At 43.7% G+C, this 13,142-nt stretch overlaps 1 protein-coding gene across 1 annotated transcript in view; it reads left to right on the top strand.

Moving 5' to 3' along the window:
• The first annotated feature begins 36 nt into the window (after positions 1-36).
• rnf213b (ring finger protein 213b) overlaps positions 37-13,142 on the top strand; it is a 29,456-nt gene continuing 16,350 nt past the window's right edge. Inside the window, exons 1-19 of the mRNA XM_082544409.1 lie at positions 37-289; positions 378-591; positions 687-742; positions 815-980; positions 1,066-1,215; positions 1,487-1,585; positions 1,729-1,854; positions 3,235-3,403; positions 3,499-3,666; positions 3,877-4,026; positions 4,122-4,750; positions 5,619-5,778; positions 5,885-6,102; positions 6,199-6,342; positions 6,442-6,594; positions 6,937-8,203; positions 8,291-8,475; positions 8,577-8,729; positions 9,337-13,137. Of these exons, the coding sequence (XP_082400535.1) occupies positions 120-289; positions 378-591; positions 687-742; positions 815-980; positions 1,066-1,215; positions 1,487-1,585; positions 1,729-1,854; positions 3,235-3,403; positions 3,499-3,666; positions 3,877-4,026; positions 4,122-4,750; positions 5,619-5,778; positions 5,885-6,102; positions 6,199-6,342; positions 6,442-6,594; positions 6,937-8,203; positions 8,291-8,475; positions 8,577-8,729; positions 9,337-13,137 (8,178 nt within the window). The 5' untranslated portion in view covers positions 37-119. The remainder of the gene's footprint in view (positions 290-377; positions 592-686; positions 743-814; positions 981-1,065; positions 1,216-1,486; positions 1,586-1,728; positions 1,855-3,234; positions 3,404-3,498; positions 3,667-3,876; positions 4,027-4,121; positions 4,751-5,618; positions 5,779-5,884; positions 6,103-6,198; positions 6,343-6,441; positions 6,595-6,936; positions 8,204-8,290; positions 8,476-8,576; positions 8,730-9,336; positions 13,138-13,142) is intronic.

The raw sequence follows: 13,142 nt of genomic DNA, 5'->3' as shown, positions 1-13,142 counted from the left end.
CCTTCATCTTTAAACATTATCTTGGTGATTGAGGTGTTGACATTTGAGCTTGTATCCTCACATGGTTCGGTTTCCCCCTCAGCACTGGGGTGGGTCTGATAAACCGCTGTGCCCAGTACATGGTGGCAGAGGTCGTCCTGCTCGTTCCTCTCCTCTTCAGACTCAGACAGCCTGGAGCTGATGCAATGAAACTGGGTCCCACTGTTGAAGAAGAGAACTGGTCTGGACTACAAAGCATCAGTTTCAGTAGATTCAGAGAGACTGTCAAGTTCTCTCCGGACAAAAGAAAGTGAGTCTGTCTCAAACCCATCGTAGCTTTCTTTATTTCCCTGAAGTGTCGATCAGATTTACTGAATTATTTCATTTTCCATCCACAGGAGGATGCTCTCTCTGATCCAGAAGCACTTATCACTGGCTACAGAGACGCCTCTGCTCCTGGTGAGCTGGTTATCTCTGGTTGCATTTGAGGACCTTCCTGAATTTTCAGACGTGACAGGAGTATCTGCAGAACAGCTGATCCAGAGTCTGTTGTACAGACTGAGAAAATGTGGTGAAAGACCAGATTTAAAGAAAGAGGAAGAGAATTTAAAGGTGAAAAACCAACTAACTAATATAAACTTGTAATTTGACCTTGTTCCATCTTTAATACAGTCCTCTGTGATCACCTTTGTTCTTCCTACATGCAGCATGCTCAGAAGTGCTTTACCCACATCCTCCTGAAGGTAGACAGAGAGAAGGACAGGTAACGACACCTGAAATGTGCTTCATACATTCTGGTGTTGTGCTTTTTGTAACTTTAACTTTGTGTCTGCAGAATTATTGAAAGTGAAACCATCAAACATGCGTTCGCGAGCAGCATTGATGTTGCAAAGAACACGCGCCGCTTAGTGCGAATCGTCCCGTGGTACCAGGCCATCGTCCTGTCCTACCAGCTGGTGCTGAAGGTGGCAGCGATTTTGGAGGCTAAACTGAGAAAAGAGGTAAAACCCTTCATGTTATATGTCCCATAATGCCTCAGTGTGATCTGTTATCTTAAATTTGTTATCTTTGTTTTGTGTCTTCTAGTCCAAAGAAGATGAGTTTGAGACCTTAAAGCAGCAGCTTCTGAAGGACTTGTTTGCAACGCAGGACCGAATCAGAGAGAAGAGAGACGAACTGCTTCCAAACCCGCTCCTGACATCATCAAAATCACTCAGCTATCCAAAGGAAATCGAGGCATGTAGCAAACACAGCTGATAAAATCAAACTACGTTGCTAATAATGATTTTTAAATGTATTTTTTGTTGGTCAATAATTGCACATTCTAAAGACATTACTGAAATGTAAAAAAGGGATCCTCGATAATGTAACTATAAACTCTTTGCACTTATTTAAATGTAATCTGGGCTGATATTAGTAATTTATTCTGATTAGATAATCAGAGTTACCCATCAGCCCTGCCTCTAACCACTCAGTTCACCTCGTTTAATGCCTGTGATGTTATCAGATGTGGGACGCGCTGCTGAAGGTCGAGTGCTCTTCTGAGGAAGTTTCATCCCGCTGGAGGCAGAGCCTGGAAAAAGACCTGAGGAAGAGGGTGTCCAAGGTCAGGACCCGTGCACCGATCGGTGTCAGACCAACATTACTGGTCTTGTTTTAGAAACACCTGAGTTCTATTCTTTCAGACTGGTGTCGGTTCAGCATGCAGATGTTTTCCCTCTGAACTCACCCGAGCTGTTTTATTTACAGATAAGTGACGAGGACAAAGTCATGCTCTGCTGCCTCGAGTCGTCCCAGACTGCATTAAGTAAAAACCAAGTCATACAGGCCTGTTTGGACGAGCTGTGTCGCTCTGCGATCAAGGCAATCTGCCAGGTACACTGTGAATTAATAAATGAGTCAGAGCACAGTTCCAATATTCGCTTTTAAAACCTTTAAAGAGCACTTCCAAAGTTATAGACTTTTTTTTCTTTTATCAAACGCGTAGAGATTAAGATGCACTTTTAAGTGTTTTAAGTGTCACCAGGGTCACAATGTAGTTCAGATCAAAAAGCAACCGTACTTTCACGGCCAAGTGACCCCTCGCTCTCTCCCACAGTCTGTGTCTCGAGCTTTGACTTGTCTTTTCCCTACATTACACTCAAAAACCTCAGAACAACAAATAATGTAACAGAGAGCTGGTTTAACAAATCAATCAGTTGATAGATATGATTTTAAACGTAATCTTTTATTCTATGGTGCCGAGCTAGGTCACTTAGCTTTTAGCAGGTCAAATGTAAGATTTGGTTTTTGTGTTTTTAATGATGATCTCTGAGCTACAAAACTGATTAATCTGAACGAGTTTTTGTGAGCTTCTCTCAGTTATTAGTTTTATATTTTAAATTCATTTTTATTTATTTTCAGACTGGTTTAGCTGGTTTCTCGTTCATTTGTATTGTTAGTTTATTACATATTAGTTTCACTATACATGTATAATACGATATAACATTTATACATTGTAACAGTAGTCAGGAAAAGATTTGAGGAGTTCGGAGCAGGAACTACGCACCCAAACTTCTCTCACAGTAGTGTAGACGTCCATGTCAACACAGGCTCCTCAGACTAAGGGCCTGATTTACTGAGTACAAACTATTTAAGCTCAGTGACAGGGTTGTGTGTAAGAGAGAACGCAGAGATTTTTGCACCTGACTCTGTTGTTTATGCATTTCAGAGAGTTCCTCTATCAGGACACCAAAAATAGGGCAGGGAAATTTAAAAGAAAGGTGAAAATGACTTGCTGACATTACTGTTTACAACATGCAGTTTACTGCTAACGGCACCGATTTTTAATGCTGAAAAAAGCATGTTTTTTGCACTTGATATTGCCTATAACATTGCCTGTGAGCTTTATTTGGAGATCGTGCACACACTGCATTTTGCCCCATTTAGGAAATCTGGCCATTGCTGTCTTTGCAAATATGACCCTATTAAAAAAGACTAAAACTTAAGATACATATTTTTGGTTTAAGTTAACTAAAAGGTTCATTTTTGGTTATAATAAACTTTTCTCTCTCAAAATTTGTAATTTTTCTCCAGTAAAATTCTTTTTATGTGAATGTAAAATGTCAGCTTTGAATAAATGTGTGGCGTTTGGACTTTAACAAGACTCACTGGAAAATTCTCCCATTAACATTAACGTCAGTATTGATAATGTATGCTACACTGTATGTAGCATACATTATGAAGAAGGAGAGTAAACATGTGTTCTGTTTTTAGAGAAGGCAGGAGGGAGACCTGATGCGAAGTCTGACCTCTAAGGTCAGATCAGCACTTCCTGCTGCTGTTGTGTCTGCTGTGGTGGTCGAGTCAGCTGCACGGTTCAGAGACAGCGTGGTGGTTCAGCTGCTCGACCCTCAGTCCGCCGTGAGCCATCTCCTGTTGAAGGGTACGTCATTTCTTTGCTCATTTACGTCTTCTTGAAATTTTTACTCGCTGCTGTTCGGGTTTTGTGATGGCTGCGGTGTTGCTGCTTTGGTCCAGGTGACTGGAAAGCGATCCAGGTGGACGACACCGCAGGGCAGGTGGTCCACAGCTGTGTGGAGGCCGTACACTCTCTGGTGGGGTCTCTGCTTCAAGGAGACGTGGCTCTAGGAGACCTGCAGACTTGCCTGAAACACCGGGAGCAGTTTAAAAAGCTTTTCCAGCAATGTGAGAACCATCAGAGTCTGCTATTCCTTCATTCTGTTTTTAATAATCTCACACATCCTGTCCTTTATATAAATGAGATATTCAGAAGATTTAAGTACAAGAGGGATGCAAAGTTAATTAGAACACCCAAACTAATTTTCTCCGTTTGCCTCTTTAGCTCATGCTTGCAAACTGTCTTGATTAATATGAGCTGCATCGTGTTTTCCACAGACCAGTCAAACGCTAAATCTGAGAAGGTTGCTGTCAGTGCAGACGAGGTTTTAGCTCAGAGAGAGAAAGATCTGAACACGTTCGTGCAGAGGAAACAGCAGATTGAAGCTCTCATAAAGATGATAGCAAAGGTTACAGAAAGCATCACAGGTGAGTTGAATGTCGTTCATTTCATCATTTTAAATATTTTTGCTGTGTGGTGGTTTAATGGCTTCTTCACACTAACATGGTTCTTATGTCAATAGTTCCTGAGATGTTGGCCCTGGAGGAGCAGCACAATGCAGATCTCCACGCTGTGAGCCTGAACAAACTGATGCTTGTTCAGCCCTTTGATGCTGAAGGCAAATTAAAGAGTGCCGGCTCTCCATGCGTCCTCTGGTATAAAACCAGTATGAATGTCTTAAAAATGGCCACAGAGATGCACAAACTGCGAGACAGCAACCTGATTCTGTCCTCGTGGGTCAAAGGAGCTGCATCTTTGGCAGCGAGATATTCCTTCCAAGCTCCTGTTTCAGTGAACCTAACACAGGTCTGCGACAACATCTGGAACCCCCTGCTCACCGAGTTTGTTGACCTCGCCGTGAGCATTGCAGAAGCAAATATCACTTTTAGGCAGCTCGATCAGGTTTTGCTTGAGTCTGGGGACCAGGGTGATGGGAAAATCATAAAAACAGAGCTGGATCTGATGTTGGAGATGTTTTCTGAGGCAGGAGGGTCCAAACCTGAGGTCAACTGGATGAAGATGAGACTCAATCAGATCCAGAAGTATAGACAACTCCACGAGGCGGCGGCTGCAGCCAGCGCCGTGCTGAAGATTGCAGGAAAAATGGGGCTTTCTGGAAACTTCACTGAGATCGAAGCACTCAGTCAACTGGTAATACTTTATGAATATTACTATTTACTTAAAGCATGTTCTCAAAGTCTCGTTGACGTGGTGACCAAAACTGAAGACGTTTAATAGATTTGTGTAGGAAAAAAAATATACGCGACATTTTCGAGAATTTGTTTTTAACAGTTTCTAATGTTGTAACCTGGAGTTTCAGTCAGGCATCAGCCTGGAGGGACTCTCGGCGTGTTTTTTGGCTCATTCTCCTGCTGAAAAAACAAATGTATTTCCCTCTGAGCTTGAACTAGATGAGACTGTGTGTCTCTGCAGGAACAGTGGCAGTAGCAAAACCCCCAGACATCATCACAGCTCCTCCTGCACATGTGCAGATGCCATTTGTTCACCTTCTCTGTGTCATGGCAGTTTTCTTTTTCTTTTTTGTCTCAAGAAGGCGGGGCCTCACGTAGCACTTTCATCGCACAGGCCTGCTGATACAGTCTCCTCCCAAGAGCTTTTACTTATATCTATTTGCTGCTTGATCTTTGAAAAGCAGAGAGAACATTTCTGGACCTACTGACCTTCATGTATTAATGTAATTAGTGTATTTCAGCTCACTGAGCAGATCTTGCCACAATGTGCATGTTTACAGTAGCTGAGTCACGCTTCTTTATTTATCTTCTGCACAACTGAACTGAAGTTCTTAAAACCATCAAGGAGCAACTTCACGTGCTAAATGTGTGCAAAGCTCTCCTCATAGTTTTGGTGTCTTCAGCTATCTTGACTCCTACTGTAAAAATAAATACTAAAACAAGTGATATTTGTTGGATAAAACATAAGTTACACAGAAGCCCAAACATTTATATTGATATTAACTAAATAATGTTTCATTCTATGACGATATTCGTACCTTCCACAGGAAGAGGACAGCTTTAAGCGCAGGGCTCTGAGCTCTCTGAGTGACGACCTGTTTCGTGCCAGACAGCAACTCTCCAAGGTCACCAAGCAGCACACTGCCTGTCTGGAAGAGTTTCTAGCGAGCCAAACTCTTGTCACCTGGGTCAAAGAGAACCTTAAAAGTAAGGTGATCTCATGAAAAACACAAAGCGTCCCTTTTTTGGTTATAAATAATCTTGTGGCCTTGCAGAAGATGCCTCCATCCTCACTTTGTTCTCCCGTCAACAGACATGAGCGATGTGAAGGTTTACGTGGATCTGGCTTCCATATCTGCTGGAGAGAACGACACAGAGATCGATCAGGTGGCCTGCTTCCATGATGCAGTGATGGGCTATGCCCCTCTGCTCTACTCCCTCTCCCCTCAAGCTGGCTTTAATGAATTCATGAGGTGTGCTCGGCAGGTGTGGGACACCCAAAGTAGAGATGAGAAGCTCCCTGACAAACTGGTAAAAACTGGTATTTACATCATCTCTCTTATTTTTACGCCTACATCCTGGCTGATGTTGCAAAGCAGCTATAAGAGTGTTTGGTTTGGTTTTCAGAGCGAGTCTACCCGCTTACTGAGCTGGCTAAAAGCACTGAAGGAGACTCACGGCTCTGTCGAGCAGTCCTCCCTCTCCTTGGCTTCCTCTATTAATGCTAATGGAGTTTATCACATAAACTGGTCTGATAAAAACACACAGAGGGTGAGTGCACAGTGTTCCTTTGACAAACAGAATATGGGGCTTACAAACTGAAGTGATTTTCAAATTCTTATTAGTCAGTTTTTTCCGATTCCTTTGCAGAGATGTCTTCAAAACATGGTGAAGGTCACAGTGAGAAGCAGCAGAGAGGAGAAGAGCTACAAGCTTGAGGATCTGCTCGAGCTACAAAACAAACTCATGCTCATGTCATCCAAAGGGGAGCACGGCAGAGAGCAAGTCAACAGGTTCACAGAGGTCAGCGGCTTTTAAACGGTTAAATTATGACTCTTCTTAACAAAGGAAACTCAGTGGAAGGTTCTCAGCTTCTTTATTGTGTTTCATCATATTTGTCAGACTTGTGTACCTGTTGTGTCCTTGAATTAAAGCTTTGACTCCACCACTTTCACAGCTGAGATAATAGGATGCAGGAGATCTCAAAAGTATTCAAGAAAAAAGCAGACCCTTTTAATGTACTCTTGGTTAGCATGACGATAGTCATCATATCTGACACCATCACTAGTTTTTTGTGCTGTAGACCCGGTGTCTGTGGTTTAGGATAGTATTAACTGCAAAACTCCTGCTGCCATGTCCTTGTAGGTTTTTGAGGGAGTTCAGAGACTGGGCACCATCCTTCTTCAGATGCAAACATCTGGGAACATGCTCTTCAGAGACTGGCACGCTGAGGTCGAGTGCTGCCAACAACAGCAGCAGCCATGCATCAGAGTCACCTTCTTGTCCCTGAAAGGTAAACAGATGACATACTACGGTGAGGTGACAGCGCAGCTGCAAAGCCTTGCGCAGTCCATGGATACATGCCAGAAGGAATGGCGTTCCTTCATCAGCAGCATGCGCTCCCGCTTTGGCTTGCTGAACCACTACACCTCGGAGCAGATGGTTTATTTGTGCCACTGGATACACAAAGTGTGTCAACGCCAGGCGTCTGTTCCTCAGCAGTTATGGCACTTACTGTTTCCCATAAAACCTGAGTGCACGCCAAATGATGTCAGACACGCCTACAGTAATGCAGCAAGAATGAGCTCGAACGCTGATGAGTTAGAAGATGTTTCATCTGATGACGACGACATGTATTACGAACCTTCAGAAGATGTGATGCCAGCACAACAGGCTGAAGTGGACATGAAAGAGGCTTCTGACTTGATGGAGTTTTCTTCGGATGATGAAGAAGATGAAGAGGACAGTCTTGAGAATCTCTGGCAGCAATTCAAAAAAGACATGAGTCTTTACCTGAGTGAGTCGCTGGATATCTTGACACTAGCCAACTTCCTCTCATGCCTCTCTGAGATGAACCAGCAGCACACGATCAGAAACCTTCTGTCAGTTCTCCAGGAAGGAAAGCCCAATCTCATTCTGTGCCCCATTGCAGAGGTTTTTACCACCACCCTCTCTTTTTACATGGAGAGTCCAGAGCAGCCTATGCCGTCTGTTGATGAGGTTCTAGTCTGCAGAGAGGAAACCACAGAAGAGGAGGTGGAGATCTTTCTGCGCCGTGCTCTGAGTCAAGGCTCCAGACAAAACTGCCAGAAGATATACTCTCTGGTGAATCCAGGGCTGCTGGGATATGATGTCAGTGTAGCTTTAGGGGAGATCTTCGACAGTCTTGAGAGAAGTGCCGGCCCGTATTATCGTCTGGTCATAGTGAGTCCGGTTGTGCACCAGCACAGATACGTGCCCTCTTTCTTCAGCAATGATAAAGTGCAGGCTGGTGTGGGTATAACAGCCGACACTGCCAGGAAATATCTACATCACCACTTCACAGAAAACACGCTTCAGCAAAACCCCGTCACACGGGTTTCTCCAGACAAGCTCTCAGTCTGGATCGTGTCATCTGAGCGCCCTGCAGTCGGTAAGGACAACCCCTCCTTGCACTAAAATCCATTAAAAATGCAGTTCAGTTACAATATTTAAATGTTGGCATCTTTTCTTTTCTTAGGGAAATCACTTTACATTGATCGTTTGTTTGAGAAGTTCCAGCAGATATCTCCCAGAGCAAAACATATCAGCCTCAAGCTGATTGAGCCAAGCGTTGACGTAGACTCACTGATTAGGAGTCTGTCAGAGAAACTGGAACCTTTGAGAGAGCAAGATCCCGTCATTCTGCACATTGACACTTCTGGAGTAAGTATGCAAGCATTTACAGCTGCAGGCCGTTTGTTCTGCTGTTGCTTGTGCTTGTCTTTGACAGTCTATCTTGTTTTTTCACTTTGGACACCTCTCAGGTTCGTTCAGGTTTGGAGGAGCTCTTGTTCCACCTGTTAGTTCTGGGTTGTTTGAACGACAGCCATGGCATGCTGTGGAGAAGAAATGTGGCTCACTTAATCACAGTTGAGGTCCTGAAAACATATGCATTCCCCCCAAATCATCAACAAGAGGTAATGAGCTTTTTAGACCCTCATTGAATAGAACTTCAGAACTCGTCACACGTCACATTTCATGTCTTTAAGAAAAACTCATCTTTTTAACTAGATTTTTTTTATAAATGGATTTAACTTTGAATGCTAAAATATTTTAGATGGTAAAGAACTCATACAAAACCATCATGTGTAAAAGATTGATATTGCCTGTTGGTTAGTGAAGTTGTGAAACCTCATGATGAGTCTTTTTGTTGTCACAAGTGAGTGGTGAATCTTACCACAGGACTCTGATTTTGACGGTTATTTAGACTTTTATATAGCTGGATGCTTTGCAACCGGGGGAGTTGCAACAGTAATGTGGTAGTGTAACAAATTACTTTCCCTACCAAGTAATTAAGTACTATATTGCATTACTTTAAATAAAAGTAACAAGTAATGTGCAATACATTTTTTTTTGAGTAACAACTCCAACATTGTCTTTGAGTCTAGTATATTTTAATTCAGTGCCCTAAATCTGCAAGCTTATTATATCTGTAAACTTTTAAAAGGTTCAAATAAATCATTTGCCATTTGGGAATCTCCTGTTGATTGAATTTTTTCTTTAATGTTTGATTTTTTCATGCAGACGAAGCTTGGACTTCTTGATGTTTTGCCCACCATTCGTTGTAAGCCTCCAAGAGAAGTGATGCAGTTATTGGCCAATCGAAGGTCATTAAGAGTTAAGACCTTTGATCCACTGATGGATGGTCAGGAGTTTTGCAGTGAGGGAATTCAAAGACCCTATCAGTACTTAAGGCGTTACAAGGAGAAACAGGATCTGGATCATTTTAACTACCAGGAGGGTTCCAGAATGGGGGATCCCAGTGACTGTCTCAATCTCTTCCTGTCCTACTGTGGAATGCAAGATCCATCCTGGGGTGAGCTGAAGAACTTCTCCTGGTTCCTCAATGTGCAACTGAAAGACTGTGAGAACTCAATTTTCTGCGATCGAGAATTCCTTGCTGACCAGCTTCCTGGTTTCAAAGGGTTCATCGTAAAGTTCATGATTCTAATGGCAAGAGATTTTGCCTCGCCATCTCTGGACATGTCTGATGAGAGTCCCATGCCACTCATGGAGAACAGTCAGGAAGAGGAACTTCTGGCCCGTCTGACAATTCGTAAGCGCTGGGAAAATGAGTCTCATCCATACATTTTCTTCAATGCGGACCACATGTCAATGTCTTTCCTCGGCTTTAATGTACAAAGTTATTGGCAAAACACACTCAATGCAGTTGATCCTCGCAGCAATGCAGTCCTGATACACGATGTGATGTCACAAGAGCTTTTTCAAGGTTTGCAGCAGCAGAGGATATCTCTCACTGAGGACTTTGATCAGTTACCCCGGGCAGACAAAATCAAAAGGATTTCTTGCGTTGTTGGAGCAAAGAAAGGAATTGCAGACAAGCGATTTGATCCAGACCCTACCTATGAGCTCACTGCTGACAATGTGATGAAGATGTTGGCCATACACATGAGATTCCGATGTGAAATTCCTGTTGTCATCATGGGTGAGACTGGCTGTGGAAAAACCAGATTGGTTCGTTTCCTTTGTACTTTACAAAGGGAGGGAAGATCAGTCGAGAACATGGTACTTGTTAAGGTGCATGGTGGAACCACTGCAGAAATGATCTACAGGAAGGTGAAGGAGGCTGAGGCACTTGCTCACCAGAACCGTGTGAAGCACAATCTAGACACCATTTTATTCTTTGATGAAGCCAACACCACAGAGGCCATTTTTGCCATCAAGGAAATCCTGTGTGACCGAACAGTGAGAGGACAACCTTTGAAGGCTGACAGCGGTTTAAAAGTAATAGCTGCCTGCAATCCTTACAGGAAGCACTCACCTGAAATGGTGGAACGCTTGGAACGTGCTGGATTGGGATACCGAGTGAAGGCTGATGAAACAGAAGACCGCCTTGGCAAAGTCCCTCTAAGGCAGCTGGTCTACAGAGTTCACCCTCTGCCTCCTAGCATGGCTTCTTTGGTGTGGGATTTTGGTCAGCTGAGTGATTCAACTGAGCTTTCCTATATCCAACAGATTGTCCAGAAGAAAGTTGCTGACCATCATTTGCCACTATCATGCAAGAACATCATTTCAAATGTGTTAGCAGCCTCCCAGAAATACATGAGAAGTCGTAAAAACGAGTGCAGCTTTGTGAGTCTCAGAGATGTGGAGAGGTCCATGAAAGTGCTAATTTGGTTTTACCAGCACAGCAATGTCCTTTTCAGCAACTGCACCCGTCTCAGTGAGGATGATAAAACACTAAAGTGCCTGATTCTTGCAGTTGGAGTCTGCTACTACCCATCTCTGGTGAACAAAGAGGAGTACCTGGATAACATTTGCAGGTACTTCCCGGATTGTTACCGCTCTTCAGATGCACTGCAGACAGAGATTTCTTCCTGTCAAGACTTCTTCCTTCAGAACATACAAACCAGGGAGACTATAGCCAAAAATGTTGCACTTAAAGAGAATGTGTTTCTCATGGTGGTTTGTATTGAGCTCAGGATCCCACTCTTTCTGGTTGGCAAGCCAGGCAGCTCCAAGTCACTTGCAAAAACTGTGGTTGCTGATGCCATGCAGGGACAGAATTCCCACTGCAAGCTATTCAAGAATCTCAAGCAAGTTCATATGGTCTCCTTCCAGTGCAGCCCTCACTCAAGTCCAGAGGGCATCATAGGAACATTCAGGAACTGTGCTCGCTTCCAGAAGGATAAAAACATGGATGAGTATGTGTCAGTGGTAGTGCTTGATGAGATAGGACTAGCAGAAGATTCTCCTCAGATGCCACTGAAAACCCTTCACCCTCTCTTGGAGGATGGTTGCATCGACAATGACAAGCCAGATCCACACATGAAGGTCGGCTTTGTTGGCATCTCCAACTGGGCTCTGGATCCAGCCAAGATGAACAGAGGGATATTTGTTTCCAGATGGGATCCAAGTGAGGATGAACTTGTTGAAACTGCCAAAGGCATTTGTTCATCCTCCAACCCAATTCTCCTGAAAATCAAACACCTCTTCCCAGCTTTGGCAAAGGCCTTTCTGAGCATCTGTAAGGAGACCTCCAAGAATCAGTTCTTTGGCCTGAGGGATTATTACAGCCTTGTCAAAATGCTCTTTGCTGCAGTCAAAACTACACAGCATGAGCCGGATGGTGAGCAGATGGTAGAGGCCATCTTACGTAACTTCAGTGGACAGCCAGAAGGTTTTGACCCTGTCATATTTTTCCAAGAGATTCTCCAAGACCTTAAAGAAATTCCAAGACCAAGCACCCTGCAAATGGTAAAAAAGAATCTTGATCATGGCACCACTGAGGAGAGCCGGTACCTCCTTTTACTGACCACCAACAATGCAGCTCTCCATATCCTTCAGCAACAAGTGTTTGCCAAAGGAGACTATCCACAGCCAGAAATCATTTTTGGTTCAGGATTCCCAAAGGACCAGGAATATGCCCAAATCTGCCGTAATGTGAACCGAGTGAAAACATGCATGGAGACTGGACGTACTGTCATCCTCCTCAACATGCAGAATCTCTATGAAAGCCTCTACGATGCCTTGAACCAGTACTATGTTTACCTCAGTAAGCAGCAGTACGTTGATCTGGGTCTTGGCTCCCATAGGGTCAAATGTCGTGTTCATACAAACTTCAGACTGGTGGTAGTGGAGGACCAGAAGAAGGTGTATGAGCACTTTCCAGTGCCCCTTATCAACAGGCTGGAAAAACACAGAGTGGATAGGAGCACCGATCTGGAGCCGTGGCAGCACACAGTTCTTGACAAACTGAGAGAGTGGGTGAAGGAGTTCTCCGGTGAGGCGTCAGAAGATTTCAAACAATCTGACATTTTTATTGGCTTCCATGGTGATGCCTGTGCCAGTGCTCTGTTGCAAGCCCTGGAAAGGAGAGCACTAAGAGTGGAAGACACTCAAGAAGCACAAGGCACTCAAGAAGGACCGCAGCAACAGGGAGAACAAAACAAAACACTTGAGACAAGCACGCAGAAAGATGTAATTCAGCTGGAAGATGATCAGGTGGGTGATGCAATGGAAACAGATCAAGAAACTGAGACATGTGAAAAGAATGATGATGACTCCATTGAGGTATGTAATGAAAACAAAGTGATGCCAGAAAGTGAAGCGATGATGGACGCAGAAAGTGATTTTGAGTCTGCAAGACAAAGTGAGGAGGACGAAGTCTTGGATTTAGCCAAAGGTCTCTTGTTAAACTGTGCCACTCCTGATGCCGTGGTGAGGCTCAAGTATTCAGATTTAGCAAAGCAAGAAATAGACAAACTCCAGAGATTGTACTTCCAGCAACAGCATCACCACTCACTTCGGGATTTTCTGGAAGATTGCTTGAAGGTGTATCAGGAGTCCAGCAAGTTTCTGGAGGTAAG

This window comes from Aulonocara stuartgranti (assembly GCF_965226115.1).
Source record: "Aulonocara stuartgranti genome assembly, chromosome: 8".
NCBI lineage: Eukaryota > Metazoa > Chordata > Actinopteri > Cichliformes > Cichlidae > Aulonocara > Aulonocara stuartgranti.
This window is presented reverse-complemented; position numbering and strand designations above follow the sequence as displayed.